This window comes from Porites lutea, chromosome 5 (genome assembly GCF_958299795.1).
Source record: "Porites lutea chromosome 5, jaPorLute2.1, whole genome shotgun sequence".
Lineage (NCBI taxonomy): Eukaryota > Metazoa > Cnidaria > Anthozoa > Scleractinia > Poritidae > Porites > Porites lutea.
This window is the reverse complement of record NC_133205.1, coordinates 64,847-92,644: the sequence shown is the minus strand read 5'-3', so window position 1 is coordinate 92,644 and position 27,798 is coordinate 64,847. Positions and strand designations below refer to the sequence as shown.

General features: G+C 30.6%; 2 protein-coding genes across 2 annotated transcripts; one reads left to right on the top strand and one right to left on the bottom strand.

Annotated features, from left to right (window-relative positions):
* The first annotated feature begins 372 nt into the window (after positions 1-372).
* Positions 373-27,798, top strand: LOC140936240 (properdin-like). Its single transcript, XM_073385673.1, has 7 exons — positions 373-944; positions 23,076-23,223; positions 23,681-23,851; positions 24,189-24,362; positions 24,985-25,158; positions 25,525-25,686; positions 27,324-27,798. The coding sequence occupies exons 1-7, from the start codon at positions 672-674 to the stop codon at positions 27,560-27,562; spliced, it is 1,341 nt and encodes a 446-aa protein (XP_073241774.1). The 5' UTR covers positions 373-671; the 3' UTR covers positions 27,563-27,798.
* LOC140939043 (uncharacterized) lies at positions 18,292-20,520 on the bottom strand. The gene is made up of 3 exons (XM_073388600.1): positions 20,367-20,520; positions 19,194-19,991; positions 18,292-18,875 (listed from the first exon to the last, which is right to left on the bottom strand). Exons 1-3 carry the CDS (start codon positions 20,518-20,520, stop codon positions 18,292-18,294), a joined length of 1,536 nt encoding a protein of 511 aa, XP_073244701.1.

Genomic DNA, 27,798 nt, shown 5'->3' with positions numbered 1-27,798 from the left:
CTCTTTAATATTACTAGTCTATTCTTCTTTCTTTTATTTACAGTGAATGAATTTTATTGATTGCGAGGCTCTTGTAGAGTTTACACTTTCAGAAGCACGTTATTGAAACCATTGTGAATCCGAACTATTCGCATAGCTTAAAGCTTCAGATGTTTGTAGAATCCAGCTGCTTCTTCTTATTGAAAAGGCGTATACATCCGTGTTTAGGTGTACTCATGTGCTTTACTTGAAATAATTTGAAAAAGGAAATTGTTCGTCACTCTGTTTATTTCTGACCTGTTCCACCCGCCCCGCAAATAAAACGCACTGATCAAGTCATGACAAACGCTTTTCTCATGCAAATCAAATATCACTCATTGTCAAAATTGCCTACTTTGTTTGAATGAACACTCGAGAGGTTTATTCAGTACAATTTTGTGTCGTTAATACCTTTCTGCGCTCCTGTGTGCTGTCTATAGTTTGGCCAAAGTTCAGTGTATAGCTCTCCGCAAATCCCCTAAGAACAATATTCTTACCATTTTCATCGGTTAACAAATGCTTCAGTCTGAATCAAAAGTCATGTACACTTGGCTGTAAGCCCTAAATCGTGCAACGATCAGGGCAGCCTAGATACCGCCGCTATCTCAGTGTGATTTGATTCTCAAATGTGAATGTTGCCTTTCTAGCCACCAATGCGCCCGTTTTTAGTTTTGGTTGTTTTATTCATTCTGCTGGCTTTTTCTAGCGTTGAATCCCGTCATCGCCGCAAATACCGAAAACGTAAGACTCCAAAACCAGAACCAACCAAGCCAAGTCAGTGTAGAAGTTATGACGACGACTACGATCATGATGATGATGATAGGGGCTCCCGCAAGGCACAAAACTGCCGAGTTGGTGCGTGGAGTAGGTGGAGTCAATGTTCAATTGCGTGTGGAAATCGTGGATGGCAAAAGCGCACAAGAAAGGTGAGTTTAATTCAAATGAAGCAACTTTAGAAACTGTGGTCTGCAACATTTTGATGACAGACTACCATTACTGTTCAGCATTTTCACTATCCGAATACCAACCAAGACTTCGATCCTTTCCAAGCAAATAACACTCTGAAGAACGCACGTTGTTTGAGAGTCGATGTATTTAGTACGAAAGTACTAATTGAGGACTCTATATTTCGGTTTAGCCGTTTGCAGTAACGGTGAAGGCAGTACCCTCATTCCTTAATGATTTTAAGATCCCGAGTATTAGTCCAGCTACAGGGATTGGAGCGGCGACATGAATCCCGCATTGCAGTCAAGCGCTCGTTCTACCAACTCAGCTTAACCTTACTTAACTTAACCAGCGTATTTACTTTTTCCTCTCCTTTTCTCCCTCCCGCTTCCTCGAGATTTCCGCCTTGGCCCTAAAAACCCGTTGCCTGCCTCTAATAATAGTAATAATAATAATAATAACTTACCGGCACCTGCCTGCCACGCAGGCTACGCCGCTGCTAAAACCTTTATTGGGCCAAATATTTAAACGAAGACTAACTTAAGCCGCGGTTTAACAAATCTTTGAACCGCCAGATCTCTTCTTTGGTGAGTTGTTAGTAGTATAGTAAATGTTGCCATCTCACTCACTCACTTATTTCTAACTCATCTCGCAATATATCGCTCCTCTTGTTCACTCATTTCGCAAAAACTCATTCGTTTAACTCACTTCATTCACTTCATTCACTTCATTCAATTCGTTCGATTCGTTCGCTTCGCTCACTCATCTCACTCATTTTCATTCAGTTCATTCAGTTCATTCAGTTCGTTCAACTCATTCGTATTGCTTCAATCGTTCACAAGTAGTCGCTCACATTGCTCGAAGAGTTAGAAATAAGTGAGTGAGTGAGATGTCAACATTTACTATACTACACTATAATAAAGAAGTGTTAGAGATATTGAAGCAGAAAAAATAAATTTGATTTAAAGAAATAAATATAAAAAAATATAATGGGTTTTAAATCAAAAAACAATCAAAATATTTGTAAACGATTCAGAGTTCGTGGATTAATATTTGATAGTAAAGAAGATTACCAAATATTAAAAAATATTGATAGTAATATTAATCAAACAGTTATATCAGTGAACGATGGTAGTATTGATTTAAAAGATGTTTTTAATAATGTTAAAACATTTAATGTAGAAGAAAGTTATTTTAATACAAGAGAAGAATTGGATAATTTGTTTAAAAATGCAACAGAATTATTATGTTACGAAGACACAATGAGTACAAAGTTGGTTGTTGTTTTTTTGATAAGATTAATGTAATAAATTATTTTGATAGTGATATTGAATAAGTAAAAAAAATATTTATTTTATAACATTTTTTTTTGTTATAAAATAAGAAATATAAAAACTTTTAAATTAGTTTTCATTTTCACTTTGTTCACTTTCAGAGTCTGTGTCGTCAGTAAATTTGTATCTGTAATCACAATCAAGATTATGAAATTCTGGATACAACTTTCTTATTTTTAATTTTACAAAGTCCATATTTGTGTCCAAAATTTTGATTGCATAATACATTCTAGCATATTTTTCAACTAAATCAATAAATTCTTCATTTCTGTATATGTGGTTTTCGTAATTGTGGTTCCATTTTAGTCTTGATTTCCACCCCTCAATAATAAATTTAAATGGTAATTCTTCTTTTTGATCATGTCTGTCAACAAGAAGAAAATCAAATTTTATTTCCTTTATTTTGTTAGACAATGTCTGATCTTGATCAAAACCACTATTATTAATTATATGAACAAGGTTGCTTACGTGTTCACTTAAAATATGAAATTTATCAAGTTCATCTGGTAATAAATTTGATAATCTACGTTTTCTTTGTATTTTTTCTCGCCAATGTCTGCAAACTTTTGGATAATGATAGTTCATTTTTTTATAATTAAGATTTAAATATTTAAATATTAATTTATAAAATGGAAAAAACATTTTACTACTGAATATAAAAGAGATTTAAAATATTTAGAAGAATATCATAAAACTAAGAATAATCTAAACAACTAATAAGAATGGATCTTTTAAACGAAAATATTAATGAAAATATTAATGAAGATGAATATTATAGTGAAGATGAATATGATAAAGGAGATGAATATCATATGATAAAAAATATTGCATTTCTTTTTTATTATATGGGTGATTTTGTTTGTAATAAACAAGAAAATCTTTTTGATCTTTGGCCAAAAAAAGAAACTGTAATTAAAAAAAGAATTGAAGTTATTAACAAATGTTTAGACGTTTATGATATACTTTTTCCTTTTAATAGATTAAAACCAATATTAGGTGATGAATATTTAAGAGGAATTCACAAACTTATGGATAGACTTTTTTATGATACTGCTTATACTGTGATGGATGAAGTAGGAGTAGATTTAAATTTAGAATTAGGTTCTCCTGGTTGGTTAGATTTAAAAAAAGTTATATTAAGGTTTTTTTCAAAGATTAAAACTTCTAGAAAATATAAGATATTTGAAGAGGAAGTTGAAGGAACAGGTCATATTCGTCCCATAAGAAGAGGAAAATTAAAATATAATCTAAACAAGTAATAAAAAAATGGATGAAATCGAAACTACTTTTACAAAAGAGGATAAAGATTTTGTAGCTGATGATGTAATTCAAGAAAAAAATGTTCTTACAGGAGAAGAGTTTAAAAAATTAACCAAAAATGCTGAAAAACTCGGTGCTGAATCACTTGATTATTCATCTCGTAAAAATAACAAATACATGGCTAAACTTCCAGGTGGAAAGAAAGTTCACTTTGGTTCTCCTAAATATCCAGACTTTACTATTCACAAGGATAAAGAGAGAAGAGATAAATATTTGTCTCGTGCTATGAAGATTAAAAATAAAAAGGGTGAATTAACTTATACTAATCCAGAATCGAGTAACTTCTGGTCTGTTAATTTACTTTGGCCTAAAAAATAAATTTGAAATATTATGCTTAAAGAAATAATATTAAATATAAAATGGTTCTCATAATCAAAAACGATGAAAAGTTTTATACTCATCCTATTTATGAAAAATATGCAGCAAATAAATATGGTGAAATTATGAATGTTAGAATAAGAAAACCTATGTTAGGAAATCTTAATAATAATGGTTATTTGAGATTTTGTATATCTGTGGCAAAAAATAAAGTAAAAAATTATCTTATACATCGATTTGTTTATGAGTGTTTTTATGGGGTAATAGAAAGTGATAAACATATTAATCATATCAATTACATCAGAACAGATAATAGGTTGAAAAATTTGGAATTAGTATCAATAAGTGAAAATAATAAAAAATCAACAATTAATAGAGATTATAGTTTTCTTAAGGATAATCATAAAAATAGAAAAAAAGTTAAGGCAATTAATATGTTAACAAATGAAGAAGCTATTTACAATAGTTTATACTCAGTTAACAAGTTATTAGGAATTAATGCAGGTCATGTTAAAATGATTTGTGAGGAGAAGTATATATATTGTAAATCAGCTACTTCAAAAAAAGACGGTCAAAAATACACGTTTGAATATTTAAAAGTGGTTTAAGGAATAACTAAATATTAATAAAATGCAGTTGTCAAGTTACGAAAATATTACCCAAGACAATATTATCTTTAATAATAGCAAAGAGTACAAAGTAAAAGATAGCAAAATCAAATACAAACGTATTCCAATTGAGATTAAGTATACAAATAAGAAAAAAGGTCCACTTGTAATAGAAACTCCATTTCTTTTCTCTTTTGGAGTAAATGAAAAGAAAAACCAAGATACCAAAAAGTTAGTAGGTTACTCAATACCAGTATGTCTTTGGTCTCGCGATAGTGAACCAAGTACTAAAGAAAAAGAATTTTTTGATGTTATTAATAATATTACAACTGCATCACAACAATATTTAGAAAATGAATATGGTCCTGATATGGCATCAAGTTTATCTTCACCACTTTACCATAAACAAATAGAATACACAGACAATAAAGGAAAAAAGAAAACAAAAGTTGATGAATCATCAGCACCAGTTCTTTATGCAAAACTTATTTATTCAGAAAAAACAAAAAAAATTTTATCTTTGTTTAAGGGAAAGGGAGGTCGTGATCTAAATCCTTTTAAATATCTTAATCAATACTGTAATGTTAAATTGGCTCTTATAATTGAAGGAATATTCATAAGTAAAACTGTAACATCTTTACAAATAAAAGTACATGAGTGCTATGTTAAACCACTCAAACCTAGAGAGTCTTTACTAGCATTTGAAGAGGAAGAAGAAGAGAGTGAGGGTGATTATACAAAAGATGGTCTTGAAGCATTACTTGAAAAAGTTAGTGATGAAGAGTAATAATAGTATTTTTTATTTTTAATACAACATTATTTTGTATTAAAAATCAACCAAATCTTTTAAACTTACCCATGAGTTAAATTTATCAGGATAACCACTCCATTTTACTAATGCCATTTTTTTCTTATTATCTCGTCTGATAATCTTTTCTATTCTAAATGTTTGTTGTTTTGCTTTCTGTAATTCTTGTTCATAAAAAGAACCCTTGATCTCTTCTCCCATCAAATCAACAATACTATACGTAATAGGTTTTGTTGGAAGAACTTTATCAATTACAAATATCTCCTCTGTCCAGTTTGGTGTGTATCCTTTATCAAATACTTGCCTCTTATATTTTGAAATTCTAACATGATCACCAATTGCAAACTTTGGTTTACCAGGTTTCAAGTAAATTAAATCACCATACAAATTAGACCAAACTTTATTCTGATTCTTCTTTTTACTTGCTTCAACAGGAGTCATTTTTATACTAGAATGAATAGTATTATTGTAATCATCAACTAGTTTATCTATCTTATCCCAGTAAACATTATTGTTATTAACAGTAAACATCTTCCACATTCTGTTTTTCATTGTTTTATTCCATCTCTCAACAACACTTGATTTCTCTTCATTTTCAGTGTGATACAACTTGATTCCCTCTCTTTTCAAAAAATCTTTAAACGTTTTACTTATAAACTCAGAACCTTTATCAGTCCATAACATTTTAGGTTTACGTTTACTTTTGAATATATCCTCAAATGCTTTACTAACAGTTTCAGTTTTCTTATCTTTTAATCCCCTTATCCATCCATACTTACTAAACACATCAATAACCATTAACAAATATTTAATCCCTTTATTCCACTTACTAAACTTTTGCATTTCAACTAAATCAGCAGCCCAGATATCATCAATTCCATTTGAGACTACTGATCTCTTTTGAAAGTTTCGTGTGATTGGTTTGTGCAGTTCGTCGGCTAATTGTTGAGACCAATCATTACTCAACGCCGACTGGCGTTTAAACCCATTCCAAGTTTTTGTTTTGTATTTATCATAGTTCTAGCCATAGCATGCCCCCATTGTCTTTTTTTCCAAGGAATTGCATCTAGTGATTTTATCATTTTTTTATCAGCTTCATTTTTACATTTTACTTGTTCACTTTTTGGTTTATTTCCACAAACTGTGTAGTCAACATCATGTTGCATACTAACCGCATCAGTTGGTCCTGTTGGTTGTTGGTAGATTTCTAATATATTACCCTTATCATCATAACGAAGTTGGTCCTCAAGAGGATTACCAGGGCCAGTATAATTATGACCTGGTAAAACAAAACCTTTTTTGGGTGCCACTTTTAGAATAGCGTTATGAATATCTAATCCTCTTCCATCCAACTCTGGTCTATCAGTTTTATACTTTTTATTTGGTCTAACTTTTGTTGACAGTTGATCCATTGCTGATCCAACAGAATCTTGAATAAATGGGGTAAGTTTATTTATTCCATAGTTTACAGCTTTTTTTTGAACGTTTTTATTTCTCATTAACTCACTTGCTCCATATTTACCCATTTCAACTGCTTTTTTACCCATCCAAGGTAAACCAAAATGTACAAATCCATCAACTGCTGTACCAACTACAGTATCAAAGACGCCCGCCCCTTCAGACGGGCTTACTAGTTTTTTGACCTCTTTTTTCCACTTCCAGTTTGAGAAGCTGTACCAGTTTTTACGTATCTAACTTTTTTAATTCCACAAACTGCACATCTACAAAAGAATTGAGTTCTTCCTCTTTTATCTTGTTGGTAACCACTTGGTTCTGTACAAGGAGTTACTCTTTTATCTTTAATGCAATATGATTCTTTCATTTAATATATGCTTAGATAAAATATGTCTATTAGATCTAATTTTATTAAAAGTGAGCTTGAAAAGATACATAGTAACCTTAATATGAGTTATGAATATGCTGATTTTTCTAGATTGGAAAATGATACTAAATTTATAAAAATATTTGAGTTGCTTATGGAAATAAGTGAAAAAGCAAATACTCTCAACAAAGTTGTAAAAGGTAAGTATCTGTTTATATAATAAATGGAGGCTAAATTCTTTTCTGAGATTGAGAAAAATATTGATGTTAAAACAATTAAGGATTTTGAAAAAGAAGTGCGATCAAAAATATATAATGAGATGGAGTCACTTAGAAAGAAAAATGATAATCTTTCCAGAGTGTTAATGGTTAATGAATGTGATATGTGGAAAAAAATTAGAAATGAGGAATATTCATGGTTGAGTATAAATAATGATAAAAAGAAAAAACTTTATCGTCTTATTGACATTTACTCAAATTTTGTTGACATAGTTGATAGTGTTAGAGATTTAAACACAAAAGTTGAGAAGGTTAAACTACTAAAGAATACACCAGTTGATAGTGAATAAAAATGGTTTAAAAAAATTAAATATACTATAAAATGGAAGAAAGTTTAGATAATTTATTTAATAAAAATAAATCGTTAATTTGTACAAAGGATGATCTTAGAAAAAAACTTTTTGAAAAAATTAAATATTGTAAATTTTCTGAATCTTTATTAAGAGAAGAATTTATTTTTTTTGATAAAGTTTCAAGCATAATTAATGATAAAGAATTTGATGAACTTTTTAAAAAATATGAAAAATTAAGTTGTTTAATATCTTCAATTGATCAATTAAAAAAAGAATATGAAAAATTAAGTTGTTTAATATCTTAAATTGATCAATTAAAAAAAGAATATTAAAAAAAATATAATATTTATTAAATATTATATTATTTTATATTAAACTATATTTTATCCTCCAAAGTATGCTTTTATAAAATCACTATTGTCATCATCAAAATGAGGGTTATGTATTACATCTAGAATACTATTACCCCTCTGTCTCTCAAATAAGTAGTATAAACACCAATAACCACATAGAACAGTATTACGATTTTGTATTTCATCCATTGAGTAAACTATTTGTTTTCCAGAAGTATTAAAATATTTCAATGCTTCATTTGGCATTATTAGTCCAAATGGATCAAAATACTCAACTAAATTATCTATATTTCTATAACAAACCCAATGTGTTCCAGGACCTGTAATATCATCTAGATTAATTATTCCACATTCTTTTCTAATCTTTTTTGGTAGTCTATCACGACTATATATTCCTCTAAAATTTTTAATACCAAGTCTTTTTATCCATTCCATAAGGTCAAAGTTGGATAGTGGTTTAATTACAAAATGGTACCTAGAATGGGAATTGAGTTGAATGGGCTGTTTTTTCCTAGTAGTATTCCTTTTCCCCTGGATTTGGGCTTTTTTTTTTTAACTCCCATTCCTATTGGGTTGTTCCATGTACCTATAAAAGGTGGTGAGTGATAAGGATAACCTTCACCATAAGTAGATGGAGGAGGTGGAACGTAAACATTTGATGTATTGGATGAATTACTTCTATCTACTTGTAGTCCAGAACCAAACATCTTAGATACTAAACTAATTGCCATTGGTATACCAATAGAAGCAAGTGTTCCAAGAAATCCTCCTTCTATTTGTTTACGAGTTGGTTTAATAATTAATCGTCCACCTGTTTGATGTGCTTTGTTAATTTGGTTTATTTGTGATTGTGTAAATTCTCTTACAATAGGTGGTAGCATTGGAAAAAATTTATGGGGGATTGTTATTCCTTTTCCAAAAATTTTATTTAATCCAATTTCTCCAAGTGCAGTGGCAGCACCAGTAGCCAATGCAGGAACAACTTTTGATACTCCTTTAATCGCATATGGTAGTACTTTTGCTCCAAGAGAAGCGAGTGATGAAAATAAGTTTCCACCATGTTTTACAGAACGTCTAATCTGTGTTTTACTTATCTTTATATCCGATCCGGTACCATTTGAAATAGATTTTTTTATTTTAGAAATTTGTCTTTTTGTTAGCATTAACTCATCAGAACCTCGAAGATGTCCATGTTTTAACCGAAGAGTTAGTGGTGATTTGTTTAATATTGCAGAAGCCAATTTTGACTTTTGTCCATCTGTAAGTTTTACTCCGTATTCAATATAAGTTGTCATTTTTATTATAATATTTATATTATTTTGTTTTGGTGGTTTTATGTACCTGCTGTAATATAAATATCGTATGATTTTTTTTTATCCAATCAATGATTACACATCATTCTTTTACGCTTGTATTTAATTTTGTGTAATCATAACAACTTGTAGAAATTTCTGTGTAATCATAACAACTTGTAGAAATTTCTGTGTAATCATAACAACTTGTAGAAATTTCTGTGTAATCATATGTGGTGTAGCTAAGGGAGGGGTTATGCTCTTAACAATAGTTTTCCATTTTGTTGTGTTATTTCAGCTTCAGTTTCGTGAAGTACCAGAGCATAAACATTGTAGTTAGCTGCAGTTGTTCCAGATAACTCATAATGAAATGCAAGTTTTGTCACCCCATCTTTTATGTCTAGTTTTTGCTTGGTTAAGTCAAAATATACAAATGGACATATATTTTCAAAAGTAGATCTAGTAAGAAGTGTACCTCCTTGAAAATCATTGTTAGCATAAACATACTTCATAACATCTCTAAAAACTCTTGAAGGATCTGTTGAAGGTTTGTAGTGAATATCAGGATATTCATTTCCATTTCCTACCTCAAGATAACACCTGTCAAGAGTCCTTGGATCTGTAGAAACACTGAAAGTATTATACAAAAATGGATTTGCTGTTTGTGTATCTATATTTGGTGTGTTAATTATAAAAACAAATACATGTCGTGGTTTTGATATACCATTTGTAATTCTAAAATTACCAGTTCTTTGATTTCCAGCAATGTTTCTCTCAACAACCTCTTTTAGATAGGTCCATTTATATGGTTTGAGATAGTTTTCCATAAATAATTTACTTCCTTCTGCATTGAATACAATCCGAGGTACAAAAAGTTGAAGACGAGTAACTACTACTCGACAACGATCTCCTCCAGCCCTCCAAATAAGATTATCATCTTTTTCAATCTCAAAATTTATTTCGATTTTAGTGTTAGGAAGAAGTTTATCTTCAAGCGCCTCAAAAAATGAATACCTATTAAGTGGAATTTCACAGCGTACTGTGGATGATGTTCCAAGTAAAGCTTTACGCTTTGCAAATCCTTTATTATAAGATGATGGGGTGTTATCTAACATGAAACCTGCTTCATCAGCGCCACCAGCAGCATTTTGACGATGAGTAACTTGTCTTTTAATAAATCTATTTTTATTAGCAGTTGTTGATGTATCAAGATAATAAAATTCATTTGTTGCAACTGATTCAGCGTAAGTTTTGTTATACTCAAGTAAATTTTTTATATTTACACTATGATTAGCATAATTACACTGGTATAGTTCTTTTCCATTTGCTAGTACTGATAATCTTGAAATAAAACTATTTGCTCCATTTACAATTCCCATTTGATCATCTCTATATGCAATATACTGAGCGTTTCTAGCAGCTGTAAGACTGTCATCATCTACATTAGCTCCAATAACAAAATTAGTACCATCACGTTTTTGAACTTTAAAATCTATTGCTATTCTAGCATTATACCAATCAAATGGTGTTACTTCACCTGAATTGTCAGTGATAAATTTAAGGTTATTTCTATCTTGATCAGTGTTGTTTGCTGGAGCTGTATTAATAGCTTGTTCCAGATCAAAAACAACATCTTCATATCTCTCTAGATAATTTGGATTTCTAAAAGACTTCATTTTATTTTAATAATTATATAATTTTTTTTAGTTTAATGTACCTCCACTAAGAATGGAATTCACTCTTTGATTTATTTCTTGTTGAGTCATTTTTCTTGTTGGTAAACTTTCAACATTTTTTTTTGAAGGGGTTTTTTTGGTGGATTTTACCTTTTCTTTGGATAACATTTGCACTATTTTATCACCAGCCTTTTTACCAGAATATTCACCAGTTTTTGTTGCAGTCATTTTTAGTAATTTATCACCACTTTTTTGAGCACTTTTTTAGCAGTTTTTTTCATTGTCTTTCCAAATATTTTTTTACCAACCGATTTAAACCCATCCATCATTCCTTCTCCATAAATATGTTGTCTTGTATATTTACCCAATTCAGGGTCAAGTTTCATTTTAAACTCTGATTGTCGCATCATTTTATTTTAATAGTTATATAAATATGAAGTATTACATCGAATGAAGAAGTAAAGTCATATACCAATCTATACCATTAAAATTTACTGGTCTTCCAACTGAGTCTGTAACAAATATTCTCATTTCATCAATTTTAAACGCAGAAACGTCACAATATAATGGTCTTTTAGGCTCGAAAGTAAATGGAAAAGATCTTGTTAAATTATCAGTTGGTATTACAGCTATGGTATTTGTATTTATTCCATTTACAATACTATTAGTTATTGCTGTTGTGTTAATATTTAACACATCAATAGAATTTGTTATATTTGGTAGTTTTGTTCCATACTCTGTTTTTGTAATAAGTTTTTTTTCAAATCCAATCAAGTCTCCAAATTCTGTTCCTCTCAGATCTAATTGATAATCCCCCTCAATTGATACTAACACTCGATAGGTGGATAGTATAAATGTTATATTAATTGAATAAGTTTTATTTCCACTTGAACCTGATGAGTGAGATTTTTGATCCATATACTGATGAATATAATCATTAATATCTGAGTAGGAATACATTCCATCTGTAAAATTAATTGTTTGCCAAGTGGATCCATCGTGAGTATATTTAATTTTATTATTTTTATAATCACTTCTAATGTTGTACCAAGAGTAAGTCATGGACAACCGATCAAGAGCAAGTTGATGTTTCTTTTCAGGGTCAAGTTTTAAAGATGGATTAAACTTAATAGTAAAATCACCGGGTCTGCTTGTTCCTCTTTTTTCCCTATTTATTGAAGAAATATGAATAGCTCGTTCTTCCATTTATCTAATTGTTATATAAGTTTTTAGTAAATCATTCAGTTGTTTTTTTGAGATTACTTTCATTTGGTTTAGAAGATGTGCTATTTTAGAAAACTCAGGTATCACACCATTATTCCCAGCAAGAATTGAACCACCAAGTAATTCAAGTCTTTTAAGAAGATGATGTGGGTTGTTGAAGTAAATCATTCCAGAGCCAGATTTTTCTAAATATTCTTTAACATTATGTAGATTAAAAATAAAATAACTTAGCGCATTGTAGTTATCTATTTCAATTTTTGTTTGTTGATGTGGATTTTTACTTCGCGGTGCAGCTATCCTGACACCTATTCTTTTATCATATCCTATATCTGCTTTATTTCTTAATAAATTGTAATATACCTCTATTTGATCTTTGCTAACATCTAATGCAGAATTAATTTTATTAATATCTTTTTCTTCAAAATATATAGAAGGAAGATCATATCCATATTCTTTTAAAATATCTATGTATTTTTTATTAACTAAACCTCTATCAAAAAAATCTTTACTAAATTGTACAGTTTTTTGTTCTTTATTTTCGGTTTGTGTTTCTTTATCTGATTTAGACGTATCATCTTCAATCGCCTCAAAAAAAGGTAATTGAGTCAAATCCCATTTTTTTACTTCATCAATTTTATCAAATCCTTCAGTTATAGCAAGTCTGTTTTGATTAAGTCCTTGTGTAAGAGCAAGTTGATTAGCTTGAAGTTGTGCTATAGTTGCGTTTTGCTGCTCATCAATACTTTTTTTAATACTATCTTGAGATTTAATAAGTGGTTTAAATGTTTCTGTAAACCCCTCTCTCATATTTTGTTTTTGCCATTTTGTTTCTTTTATAACATTTCTCACCTGTTGAGTTAAAGCGTCAGCTTCAATTTTATTTCTTGCAAGTTTTTTGTATTCTTCAATATCCATTTTATATAATAAATATATAACTATTATATAAAATGGAAATACCAAATTATGATAGTGTCGATGATCCGGATAAAAAATATAAACAGCTATTTCCTTACATGCCATCAGATACTTTTAGAATGTTAATCTGTGGAAACAGTGGAAGTGGTAAAACTAATTTGCTTTATCATATGTTAATTAAACCACTTTTGTATTATGATGAAATTTATCTTTACGCTCGTAATCTAGAACAGGATAAGTATCAAAAGTTAATTCAAAAAATGAGAGAATTAAGTCATAAAATGGGATATGAAATACTAAATGTAAGTAATGATGAAATAATTCCAGTGACAGAAATGGAATATGAGGATAATCAAAAACTTGTAATATTTGATGATTACGTATGTGATAAAAATCAAAGAGAACTTATTGATTATTTCATCCAAGGTCGTCATAAGAATTGTTCTGTAATATACCTAAGTCAATCATTTTACAAAACTCCAAAGGATATTAGATTAAATTGTTCTCACTACTGTCTGTATGAATTTCCATCATCGAGAGAAGCAAATCGTATATCCTCAGAATTAGGAGTTGATAAAGAAACGTATAGAACAGCAACAAAAAAACCATTTACATTTTTGTACATTGATAAGCCTAAAAAAGGTATTGCTAAAAACTTTACTAGTAGTCTAACACCTCTACCTTAAGAGAAAAATATAATCATTAGATAAAATGGGAATATTTAACGAACAAAAAGATAACTCATTTGCAAAAGGAATTCAAGGAGCACCAGGAGTTGGATTTAATCTTACTTCTGATGGTGATTATGATATGATAAATAAAAAAATAAGAAATGTTGGTACACCAACTGCTAATACTGATGCTGCTACAAAAAAGTATGTTGATGATAATTCTAGCGGGGCACCCAAAACATCAAGATTAACAGTTGATTCAAACATTGATATGAAAAATAGCTTTCGTATTTTAAAACTTAAACATCCAAATGATGCAGATGAGCCAGCAACAAAACAATATGCGGACAGTAATTTTCTTAATAGAGATGGTTCACGAACAATGATTGGTGATTTAAGCATGAATAATAATAAAATAACTAATGTTGGTAAACCAACAGCTAATAATGACGTAGCAAACAAAAAGTATGTGGATGATAAACCCACCTCGACATCAAACCTAACAATTGATTCAAACATTGATATGAGAAATACATACCGAATTAAAAATCTAAGCACACCACTGGATGGAAAAGAACCTCCTACAAAAGATTATGTAGACAATACATTTCTTGATAGAGATGGATCTTATCCAATGAAAGGTAATCTTAACATGGATAATCATAGAATTTTAAACCTACCAATTCCAATGGGCCCTAAACAACCAACACCATTAGCCTTTACAGATATAAAGTATCTACATGTTGGTGGAACAAATAAAATGTTAAACTCACTTAACATGAATAATAAATCTATAATTGGTCTAAGACCACCTTTTAATGATACAGATGCTGCAACCAAAAAGTATGTGGATGATAAAGGATTTACAACAGGTTATTTTAAAAAAGATGGAACGGATCGTATGACTGGAAACTTAAATATGAACAATAAAAAAATTATTAGTTTAAGTAATCCAACCCAAGACAATGATGGTGTAAATAAAAATTATGTTGATAGTCTAATTCATCACACTGCAGTTCAACCAAGTCATTACAACGATCAATTTACTTTTCTTATGTCTAATGCAGCACAATGGACTGATGAAATAGATAGTGGAACTAGTTTTGTTATATCAAAAATAGCAGACTTACCTGCTTCAAAAGGTAATTTTCATAACTATAACCACAAAGTAATTTATGTAAAAATAAACAAAAATTCTCAAGGTGGGTATAAGTACAAAATGTCAGTTAACTTTTACAGATTAACCGCTAATGTTGATTACACACTATGTTTGGAAATACTAAACACTGACTATCAACTTTGGCATAAATCTCAAATAAGTGTAGACAAAGGAACTTCAAGAGGATTATCAATTGAAAATGTAAGTGTAAAAAAACTTAGTCATAGATATACAGATGCAGCAAATCAAACACAATTTATGTATTACCATAGAATAGTAGTTAATTTTAAGAAGTTGTCAACTGGTAATAGGTTCTTTCTTCATTTTCTTGTTAATATTCCACAAGAAGGAAGTGACTTGTCTGTGTATCCAAGACAGTTTTCAGGAGTTTATTTTGTTACTTATGGTATTGTGGGTAAAGTAAGCAATATCGACCCAGATAAAGTTTATGACTATCACACAGCATTTGATATCAAACCAACAGAAGTTACATACAATGTTGACATAAATGCAAATAATAAAAAAATATTAAACATTAATCTTGATAAAAATAATAATAATAGTGCAGCAACAGTTGGAATGGTAAATGAAATTAATACAGCAACAGTTGGAATTGTAAATAAAAATTTACCTTTTATAAAAAATTATGTTTATAGAAAATATTTTGAACATTTTTTTGACTTTAGCGATTCAAACAATTATGTTCTAAATAAAAGTTCAATTGGTGTTGTGTTTAATGCTTTGTCCTCTATTACAGGAAATTCTGCACAAAATATTACATTTCCAAGTAAAACAATGGATAACATAAAAGAAGGTGGATTAAGAATAAATAATTATAATATTTCTTTTAAACCACCAATTAAAAATACAAGTTACACTTTATGTATTGTTTTTTCTCATTTTAGAAGAAATAATTTTAGTATAAAGAAATATGATGTGTCTAATGCAAATTCAAGACAACAACTTTTATTTTTATACTATTTATCTATAACTAATTATCTAAACATAAATATTGGTAATGTAAGAAAAAATTTAGCAATACCATCTAGTTTTAGTGGAAAAAAAATAGTTTTATGGTTAACAGAAAGTATTAATGATAATATTACAAAAGTTAATATAAGTAACTATTCCGCAGACTTAGACGCTAATATTGTAAGAACTTCAGCTAACCTTGAATTTGAATTTTTATGTAAAGAATCAGTGATAGAAAAATTTATGTACTCTCCAAACTTTTACGACATTGACTCTTCAGTACATCATCATATATTACTACAAGAAAAGATAAACGGAAATTATGTATTATAGACTAAACTAAGATTATATATATAAAATAATAAAATGAAGGATATCTTTGATTTTAATCACATAGACCCATCTCTATCAAAATCAGATATTAAAACAATAAAAGATTTTTACAGTTACTACCATAAAAAATATTGGTGTTTTAAGAGATCTTATAAAAGTTATAAATTTCTTGATAATTTTTTTACAATTACTGGAATATGTTTGGTATCAATAGGAACTATTATTGGTGGAATTACACTTAATCCTGTTATTCTCGGAGTAATAAATGGAGCTGGAGTAATTGTTGCTGGAGTAGGAAAGAAAAATAACTACAAGAGAAAAATAGAAATGACTCGTATTGCTTACACAACTTATGAAAAAGTTCTTGTTGAACTTCGAGCTGTACTTAGAGGAGATGAATGGGATAAACAAAAATTCGTAGATAGAATGAAACTAATAGATGATATGATAATTGATCAATCTCCTGAACCAGATAAATTTGAGATTAAATATAATAATAAATTTAATATATGTGATTAATAAAAATGATAAAAACTATTGTTAATTACGTTAACTTTTACTACCCTACAATTAAAAATATAAAACACACAGAAGATATTATAAAAACAGCACTGATATATCGATTTTTATACGAACATTATGTAAAAGATTATATTTCACTTGAAACAATAATTTATAAACTAAATACTTTACCTATTAAATCTAATAGTTCGATAATCAAAAATCATTTAATATTTCATAGAGCATTTAAATCTTTTCACAAAAATTACAAAGCTGGAAGAGGATGTGTATACTTATTTGATTCTCCAATAAAAAGTGAAGTTCTTGGATATCTAACTGGAATATTATACTGGATTTTTCATAAAGGAATAATATAATATAATTATTAATATAAAATGAGAGCTTGTATTATTCAAAAAAAAGATCTTAAAAAACTTGGTAAAAAATTAATGAAAGAATTTTACGAACATGTGCATAACGATTACTTATTAGAAGAATTTGATGAAGTAAAATTAAAAAGAAAATACTATGATGAAAATCTTACTAAAGAATTTTTATCGTTTTATGAAAAAAAAGAAAAAACCTTTGAAAATTTATATTTTGATAATAAAAGTTATGAAGATTTAGTTAAAATGAAAACTAAAGATTTGTTATCAAAAATAGAGACTAAAATTAAAGATGAAACTCTTAATTTTAAAATAATATCTAATTTTTTAAGTCAAATGGATATTAAATTAAAAATAAATAAAGGTGATGATTTTGAAATAGACGAAGATCTTTTTTGTATGAAAAAAGCATTTATGCATATGTTTGATGTATATCATTACGATTATAAATATTTAGAAGATTAAATTTTTTATATTATTACTTTAATATAAAAATTTATTTTATTATTTCTTTATAACTTTTCCACCAATTATCATAAGTTTCTAAAGTTTTAGGATTTATTTTAAGCTCTATACTCTTATACTTTTCACACCCCATTTCATCCAAAATTTTTTTTATTACATAAGTAATATTTATCATTCTCTTTCTAAAATATTGTTTGTTAATATTTTCCATAATGTAATTATCTATTTTTAATAACCTGTTGTAAAGTTCACATTTTTGTTCATCAGGAAGATCTATTAGTTTAGAAATCTGATTAACCTTTTTATCGTAGTAATACTTCCTATGATAAATACTCTTTTTTCTATAATGTACCCTATCATAATCTTTCATATCGTAAAATCCTAATACATGTCCATTTACTGTTCCACAATTGTAACATATTTTTTGACCAAAATCAATGAAAAAAGATTCTGTATTTTTACAGCCTAAACATGAAGCTACTTTTGACTTTTTAATCCCCTCACTTTCTTCTACTTTATAATTATGTAAAATATTGAGATATTTTTTTATTTCTTCTTCTGTATATGACATTTATTATTTCTACTTATTATATCTTAAATCTAATATTTTTCTCTAATAGCTAGAGTATGTATTTGATCATTTAAAACATGTCTCTTATCATCTTGATTACTTAGAGCTACTTTGTTAACCTCTTTTGAATACAGATCGTGCTTATCACTTCTTATTATTTTCATCTTTCTCATTTCTTTTTCACCAGAAAATAAACATCTAACATAATCATCAAATATTAATGACTTTTTTACCACATTTTTTTTTATTCCTTTACACTTCTTTAATTCTTTTTCACCCTCAACTTTATAGCTGTATAGTTTAGGCCTTAATCCAACAAAATGAGTTATCTGTTTTCCTGATGCTTCATCCTTAAACATACCAATCACTTTTTTGTTAACTCCTGTAGTTATTCCAGAAGGATGATCTGATGGAAAATCACTAGTATCAAATTTATTTTTTATATCATAACATATATCTTCGTAAAAATCTTTTGTTTTAATCTGATACATTAGACTGTCAGTATCTGTAAACAACAATTCAGCTTTTTTTCCATATTTATCTTTGATATAATTATAATGAAAATCAAACATTAAAGTTTTTGATAAGTCTAAAATTGCTTGACCAACATATACTGGTTTATTAAAATACACTTCTGTCTTTTTCATATGAATAGCAATAAGATTTCGATCAAATATTGTACATCTATCAAAGTTTGGACGATTTGATAGTTTTAATGCTTTTTTACGGTCATCAACAAGTACTATATTTTGACGCTTTCTAATATTTTCTATTGTTTTACCAAAAACTGAATTGTTCATTAGTTTAAAAAAGTCTTTCTCAAAATTGTTTGCAGCACATTTTCGAAGTTCTGTATTTTTTCTTATATATGGTTCCATCCAAGGAGACTGATAAAATAATATTCCTCTGTGAACAGCAGTAATCTTCATACCCAACTCAAGACATTGTCTAAGAGCTCTGTAATGAATAACATAATTTTTTCTTGGTTTAAAATGACATATTAGTTTTTCAACTCCATTAACCTTTATTAATTCAGGTGCAAGAGGATAGTCATTATGAAGATCCCATAAGTCTGGTGGATACTCCAAATCAACTTCAAAAATATATCCCTTCTTACCAGTATTTACCATACTATCATTTGTTTTTTCTAAAATTTCCATTACCTTTTCCACTGTAATATTTGTAATCATTTTAAAACCATGTATTGGTAAATTCTGAGACATAGCCCAACCATAAAGATTGTTTGCGTCCAAATATTGTATAAATGATGATTTCTTTTCAGGATTATAATTTTCCATATATTTATTATTTGCTTCTACATATCTTTTTGATATATGTGTTATTCCTCCACGAATACCTCTCTCAAACATCATTAACATATCGTAATCATGTAATAAGTCTAAACGTTGTCCTGTTGTTTTTAGACATGCATCCCAAGCTAATCCAGGAGATGTGTAGTAATGAGCTGGATCTAATTTGTAATGTTTAAGACAAGTTTTCCTAAATTTTTCAAACACATCTGCCAAAAGCATTACATCAGATTTTAGGTAAAGATCGTGATATTCTCTTATTGTTTTACACCCAAATGTATTCCAAACTTTAATAGCATGTTGGTAATCTTCATCACTTATATCTTCATCATATAGTTTTGAATAGAACCCCTGTTTTGGTGGAAGTTGTGTTTCTGATAGTTTTTCAATTGATGATACATAGTCATAAGGATAAACTCCTTTACGAGTTAGTAATGAAGTGTTACGCTTAAACGCATGTTTTGTAATATGAAAATCATCTTGGTTTAAATTTGAAACAAGATTGGCTAGTGATGTTTGAAGAAATTTGAATGAGTCCACAAATCTGATTTCAAAATTTATTGCTTTATTATCACCATGAATATTTTTATACTCTCCAACTTTAATAGATTTAGAAAATGAAAGATATTTTTCTTCAGTAGATGGAATACAACTAAGATCACCATCTATTTTAGCAAGTTGTTTAATAAATAGATGAGCATCATAACCCTGAAGATTGTGAAATATAACTGGTAATATTCTTGGTTTTTTACACATAAGATTACATTTGTTATGTGCTGCACCACGGTACTTACCTGTAAAATGACAATGATCTCTAACTTTATCTTTACCTAATTCACCACTACAAATATGACAATTAACCGCATTATGAAAATCTTTATTTGATTTTTCACTCATTACTAAAGGTTTTGGTTTACGATAAAAATCTTCATATATCCCTTTAGTCATTTCTGTAAGTTTTTCTACAAATATTTTAGCAATATCTTCATCATCTGATTTTTTTGTATAAATGATTGGTTTAATTATTTTATTAACAATACCCTTTGCGTAAAAACAAAATCCTGATGGTTCGTGTTTTTGATAGTTATAGTTGTAAGAATCTTTAGGATTGGGGGAACAGCTATTCATTGGTTTAGTAAAACATTCAAAATCTGCATATATAACAAAAGGAATAGGAAGTTGTCTATCATAGTTAGTAAAATGTAAAGTTTTGTTTTTTTCTGGCATTTTTACAAATGCTGATTTATTACTAGAACAATATTTGATGTGTTTATCTAATAATTCTGGTTTTGTAAAATAACAAAGACATCTCTTACAAATTTGTATAGGCTCATATGTTCTTGAAGTAATTTGACTACGTACAAGGCGAGAAAAGTTTTTAATTAATGAATAATGAAATTTACCATCTTCTTCATACAAAAATAAATCAATAGTATTTTTACAATCTTTCTCAGCCATTTTCAAAGGATAAATAGTTTGTTCATCATTTGAAAAAACATTTATTCCTGGAAGATTTGGATTAAGTTTTTCAAATTTGTTAATGTCTTTTACTTTCATTGGAAATGTAATTCCTTTAGTGATAAGATCATTCTCATACTTTTTTAAATCTGTAAATCGACTATCATTTTTTTCTCTTGGATGAAGATAACGAAGTACTGACCAAATAAAACATTTATCATCTTTATTTCGAATACTAACAATTGCTTTTTTTCTCATAATCCAATCTGGAAGAGGAATATAAGAAGAACCTTTCATTGGTTTTAATTGAGTTGTATGAATTTCTAGTTGATAAATTTCTTTAAAATACCACCCACTTCCATTTTTTTGATAATTAGACACTTTTTCATTAATCTGTACTATACTTTTTTTAAAAATATCTTTTATATCAGATGATGTAAAATTATTGAATGTAATAGAATTAAAATATGATTTATCTTGAACTTTAAAAGTTAAACTACTATCTTTTGTTTTTTTTTCCTTTTTTTCCATAATACAAACTAAAATAAACCTTACTTTAGTATTACGATGATTTCTAAGAAAATTTTTAATAATATGTTTTTTATTTATAAAGAACTGAAGAGGTAAAATACCTGGTTTTCCCTTGATAATATATTTTTTAGCAAATTCGTTTAGAGCTGATTTTTCAATTTCAATTCCTTGTTCATACTCATTTATAGCTCTCTCAAGAGCTTTTCGTAAATAGTCCGGAGTATCTTATACATTCCTCAAAATAATCCTCAAATGATTTTATCTTTTTGGTAACCACTTTAGATTTAATCTTTTTTGGTTTAACTTTGGTTTTAATCTTTTTTGAATTAACTTTTGGTTTAACTTTACCTTGTTTAATTTTATTTTCAAATTCACTCACTTTTTTTATTTTTTCAATAACTTTCATCTTTTTTTCCAATTCCTTATAATCTTTCTTAACTTTTTGTTTTTTTTGTGATAAAATTTTTTTTAATTCTTCCAAAGACAAACTCTGAAGTTGTTTATCAGTAAAAATTTGTTGAGACATTGCTTACTATATTATTATTTTATTTTTTATTTCTTAAATCAAATTTATTTTTTCTGATTCAATATCTTTATCACTTCTTTATTATAGTGTAGTATAGTAAATGTTGACATCTCACTCACTCACTTATTTCTAACTCTTCGAGCAATGTGAGCGACTACTTGTGAACGATTGAAGCAATACGAATGAGTTGAACGAACTGAATGAACTGAATGAACTGAATGAAAATGAGTGAGATGAGTGAGCGAAGCGAACGAATCGAACGAATTGAATGAAGTGAATGAAGTGAGTTAAACGAATGAGTTTTTGCGAAATGAGTGAACAAGAGGAGCGATATATTGCGAGATGAGTTAGAAATAAGTGAGTGAGTGAGATGGCAACATTTACTATACTACTGTTGTTTAACAAGATAAATGCTTTCCTAGTCTTCTCTATATGCTTTCATAAAACTGTTCACAATAAATGATGTTTAGATAAGATCGTTGGGCAAATTGAAAATGACTTAGAACGCGGTTTTGTTAAACACTGGCTAAACTACGTTTAAATATTTGGCCCATTGACTTTAATTTTTAAACTAAAACGGCGTACCGCGTATCAGTGTGCTACTCAAGCACAATGTGGACCACAGCTTTATTTTGTTGTTTAATTCAAGGGAAGTACTGGAAATGTTCTCGCAGGGATGGGCACTTAAGCTATATAGACTGTTTTGAAAGCAGCAGTGGAGAGAGGGCATTCTAGCAATCGATATTTAAGGCACCTCAAACTTTCCAACTCAACTGATCATTATACTGTCTATCTAATTCCCCCATCCCTTTTACTATACTGTTTAGGTCCCGCACCCACCCTCCTTATTTTTCACTTCCCCGGGAAATTAGGAAACACCTTTTTTACATGAAGACTTTGGTTCTTGGGCCATTGCATAAACACGACGTTTCATGTGCTAGTCAAAATTTTCAAAAGTGATCAGGAGTTTGTTCTTCCATGCCACTAGTTGCTGCAACCTGCTATTTGCGGAGGCATTTGCCCGTTTCGATTGAGTCAGTCTCGTGATTGCAACAGATATTGCTATAATGGAGGCATTTTAGAGCCAACCAGATGTAAATGCTCGTCACAGTACGGAGGAGAATGTTGTGAACAAGGTTAGTCTTTAAATTATAGGGATCAAAATTTGCCTTTTCGAAAATTTCAGCCAGAAAAAAGGCTCCCGAAAATTCTAGGTGACCTTTTCAAGGTAAAAATCCGTTAAAAATGGGCAATTATACCATTTTTTAGAAGTTCGAAAATCCTAGGAGAGGCAAGCAAGCAAGAAATTTTACAATGAATGTTCCGAAAATTCTAGATCTCAAATCGTCTTCCGAACAGATATTTTCCGAAAATTGACGTTGGGTGTTCCTGCTATGTCTCAGAAGAAATTGGTAAAGGTGATCGCTGCACAGCCAAGACAATTGTTAAGCTTTTAGCGATGAGTTTCATAATAACTCGCATGTCCTCTATAAGGTCAAAGACTTTAGTAAATTGAGCTTGAGTATTATGGAGTATTAAACTAGTATTCGTTTCCTTGTGCAAAATACCAGCTTACCCTACTTACTTTTCTAGTCCACGGTGGGTGGAGTTGCTGGGGGTTATGGGGAAGCTGTAGTACAACTTGTGGAGAAGGAATCCAGTCCCGTCTGCGGTCATGTGACATGCCACTCCCAGCCAATGGTGGACGTAAATGCCCTGGTATGAACAGCGAGAGCAGAAAATGTAACACCAGTCCTTGTCCAGGTAATCAGACAATAACTCTTATAAATAAAAGCGATTTTAAAAGGATGATGAACGCCACACGAACAACGGCAGTAAAAGGAAGTTGAAAAACAAAAGCAAAACGATAGAAACTTAAAAGAGCTCAGTTCTTGCTTGAAAAACGTGGAAATGAAGGTTTTATAAAAGTAATGAATATGATTAGCTTAAATAATCAGATGAAAAAAAATTTCGATCATTTGAACACCAACCCTAACTGCCCCACACCCCCCCCCCCCCCCCCGCCCCCGTCCCTACAGCCTAGAATCAACGACGTACATAGCAATAATGTTTTGTACTATTTCTAATTTGTTGCTGTTAGTTGATGGAGGTTGGACTTCATGGGGAAACTGGAGCAAATGCAGTGTTACTTGCGGCGGAGGAACTCAAAGGCGTAATCGGTCCTGCACCAACCCACCTGTGGCCTATGGTGGCAAACCGTGTGAGGGTCTGACGGAAATGTCGCGGAACTGTAATAAACATGTATTCTGTCCAGGTAATGAACTACAAACAAAAATAAGTGACTGTGACTCGTTGAAAAGTTTCCTTTAGTGACATGAAGTGAAGATTTCGTTTAGCTGTATCAACCCAAATCCATACTACCTGTAATTAAAACGGATGTCAAAGTATTCCTAACTTTCGATAGTAGTAATATGATGGTTTTAACTGAAACCAAAAAGTCTGTTGTGCTGATATTTTGAAGATCCTGCGTGGTTGAGGTTTTGAAATGCAGACGGGAAAAGCTGGTGATTATTATTATGAACATAGCCTTAGCTTGCTAAGGGCGCAGTGTGTCAGTTGTCCTGCTGCTGTTCTTGTGCCTTGTAATCTGAGGTAGGACATTTACTAGCTGACCCATGCCTCTGTTTCAAAGACAGGCTAAGTGCGAAGCTATTGATATGAAAATAATTTTTTATTCTCATGCAAACAAAACTCATTTTCACAAGAAAGGTTTTGCACTTAGCCTCGTTTTGAAAGTGAGAGTTTTGGAACTGGGAAATGGCCTGTCGCTTGTCTTCTGCAGGCTAAGTGCGTTATTGGCAGTAAATGAACGCAAAGTAAGATAGGCACCACGCGTTTAATTTACGAGAACAGTTTTTCTAATCTGTGTTAATCAGTGGACGGAGGTTGGTCATTGTGGAATACCTGGAGTCAGTGCACAACAAAATGTGCTGAAGGAACACGCTCCAGATCTCGTTCTTGCTCCAACCCACCCGTGTCCAACGGTGGAAAATCTTGTTCTGGTCAACACGTGGAAACCGAAAAATGCAACAAGGATATTCCATGCCCAGGTAAACAAAAAGAAATTCATAATTATTCTGGAATTTAGTATATAAAGGCATCTTAGTCATCCGCTATCAGTCTATTGTTGATTTCCTCTCCTTCACCCAGCTTCCCATTAATATATGAATAACACTCTAAAGAGTGGTTACAGTTAGGTAATCATTGACACCGGCTTCATGATGTAATCATCATGAGCACGCAAAAGTACAATCGTTTCATCAAAAGAACAATTTTTGTTTTCTTGTGTAAGACGCCCAAATTGTTGATCGGGTAACGATTGGCATCAGCTTTTCACCAACACTCCCCCCCCCCCTCCCCCTTAACGTTATCTAGACTTACCAGGGAGCACTTGGAAATCTTAATTTACTTTGTAGTTGACGGTGGTTGGTCTTTATGGGGAAACTGGGGCCCTTGCAACAAAGGATGTTCGAAAACGAGGAGAAGAACTTGCACCAGGCCTCCTCCGTCTAACAATGGCCTAAAATGCATTGGTAGTCCTTTACAAAACGTCAAATGTTCGTTTCAGGAATGTATTGGTAGGTATTAAATAACTGATGCCACATCAAATATAGCCGGCTTCCATGCAGGAGTTTTCAGGGGAGTTTCATGTATTTTAAAATCTCTCCCCACAAACACGATTCACCTCACAACGCCTGCGTGGGAGCCTACAACAAATCCAGCAGCGTTGTTGACTGATGCCATCAGTAGTTTTTGTAACATCTTCCTGTTTGTCTCAAAATCTTATTTTGACGGAAATTTTCAGGTCTCTAATGTTAAAAATCCTACTGTTCCCTGATAATATCCATTCCGCGACAAAGGTTAATTGATCAGCACGCACGGATTGGACAATAATGCCAGACGAATTATATACCAACCACAGAATGTTTTGACTAACGTGTCACTATGTTGACCGGACATTCTTAGTGAAACAACACTCCGATTAACGTTTCTTTGGAATGTTTTACATATTCGTTTATATATTAGAAGCGATTCATACAAAACAAAGGCAGGTATTGACGACAGATTCTTGTCCTAGCCTACCTTGACTTACAGTAGATTTTTTCTGTAAACGCTTAGTCGCAATTTTTGTCATTCTTAGGTAGCCGATGTTTTTTTTTCAGACATTTATTACCCAATCGTTACGAGCTGAGAGTTTATATTAAGTAAACATCCTTTATGCCAACTAAATCGCATAGCATACTTCTCTTGACAATTCCTTACAACTGGGTCCTCTTGAAAAGCGGTACCAATACCTTTTCACCTATTTCGCTCTAAAAGTTGTGCTTATCTATCCAAGGGAAAGCTTAACTATCTTCTTCCCGGAGTGGATCATGCACTTGCTTGTATTTTGTCTTTGTGTTCTGATTGGTATGTATAATGCAAACTCTGAGATTTGAATTTAAAGCAGTAATTTCTTGGTGAAAAGGAGGTCGTCGTTAATGATCTTTAAAAATCGAAGAACTCGCTATCTATGCGGGAAATCCACGAGGTGTATTTGGTTTACCTAATGGTACTGAGCAAGGTTAATTGTGAGTAAAATAAACTGACCAATTGTAACCTAGTCACCAAGGAATTTTAAATAAAAAAGAGAAGCTTAATTAAGTCACTATACGCAATATAAATCACAGGAATTTATCCGCCAGCTAAAAGTAAGGAAACATTTCATTGAACATTAAAATCAAGTTCTGAAAGCTTCTGATAAAAGACGTTTAGAGCACACAAAGTACACAAACTATTCATTACTTAATATTTTAAGGCCAGTTTTAAGGTTAACCAAACTTAATTTATAAGGAAGATGTAAATGGACTACAGGGAAAACGTGCATTAAGTAAAGTTCCTTAATCTGGACCTTTAATGTGGACAAAAAAAAATTCATCCTAAAACTTATAGGGTAACAGAACTAGATGCTTGCATTGAGTGATTAGTTGACGGCGACATACAAAATAGCTTGACCCTATTCTACGGAGTGCGCCCAAAATATTTAAAAAGTACTAGAGACTTGGTTGGTAGAGTTAGGGTTAGGGTTAATGGCAACCTTTCCATGGGGGAAAAATTACACATATGAAGACTGCTGTTCTGCCTCCTTTACGAAACCCCTATGCCCTCTTACCAATATATATACAATGTCTACTTTTGTTTAGTAGTGATAACATAATTTTCGTTGTCTTGTTAGGAGGTAATGGAGGCGGTGGAAAGGGACAGGAAATGGAAAGCGACTCCGACGAACGACAGGAGGGAAGCAGTTCTGGAACAACTGATTCTTGGCATGAGTGGAATGAATGGAGCGAATGTTCAAAGAGCTGCGGTGACAACAGCCGGAAAATCAGATCACGCACCTGTAACAGCGTCATAGCTGCTAGTTGCCATGGAGACGGTATACAGGTCACCTTTTGTGACGTCAGACGATGCTGAAAAATAATAATAATTAAAAAAATGGATTTCAGTTGAGCGAGGTACTTTTCTTCTTGTTTTCTTGGCTTGGCAAGACGGAGCGAACGGGGACCATGAGTCAGCCTCTTTGTTGCTTACACTTGTTTTTCTAAATAATTATTTTAGAAGATGTGAAAAAGGTCAAATGATTGCCTTGCGCGCCGGTCTGTAGGTGTCATATGATAAGAAATAAAATTCTGATGCAAAAAGGCCATAAA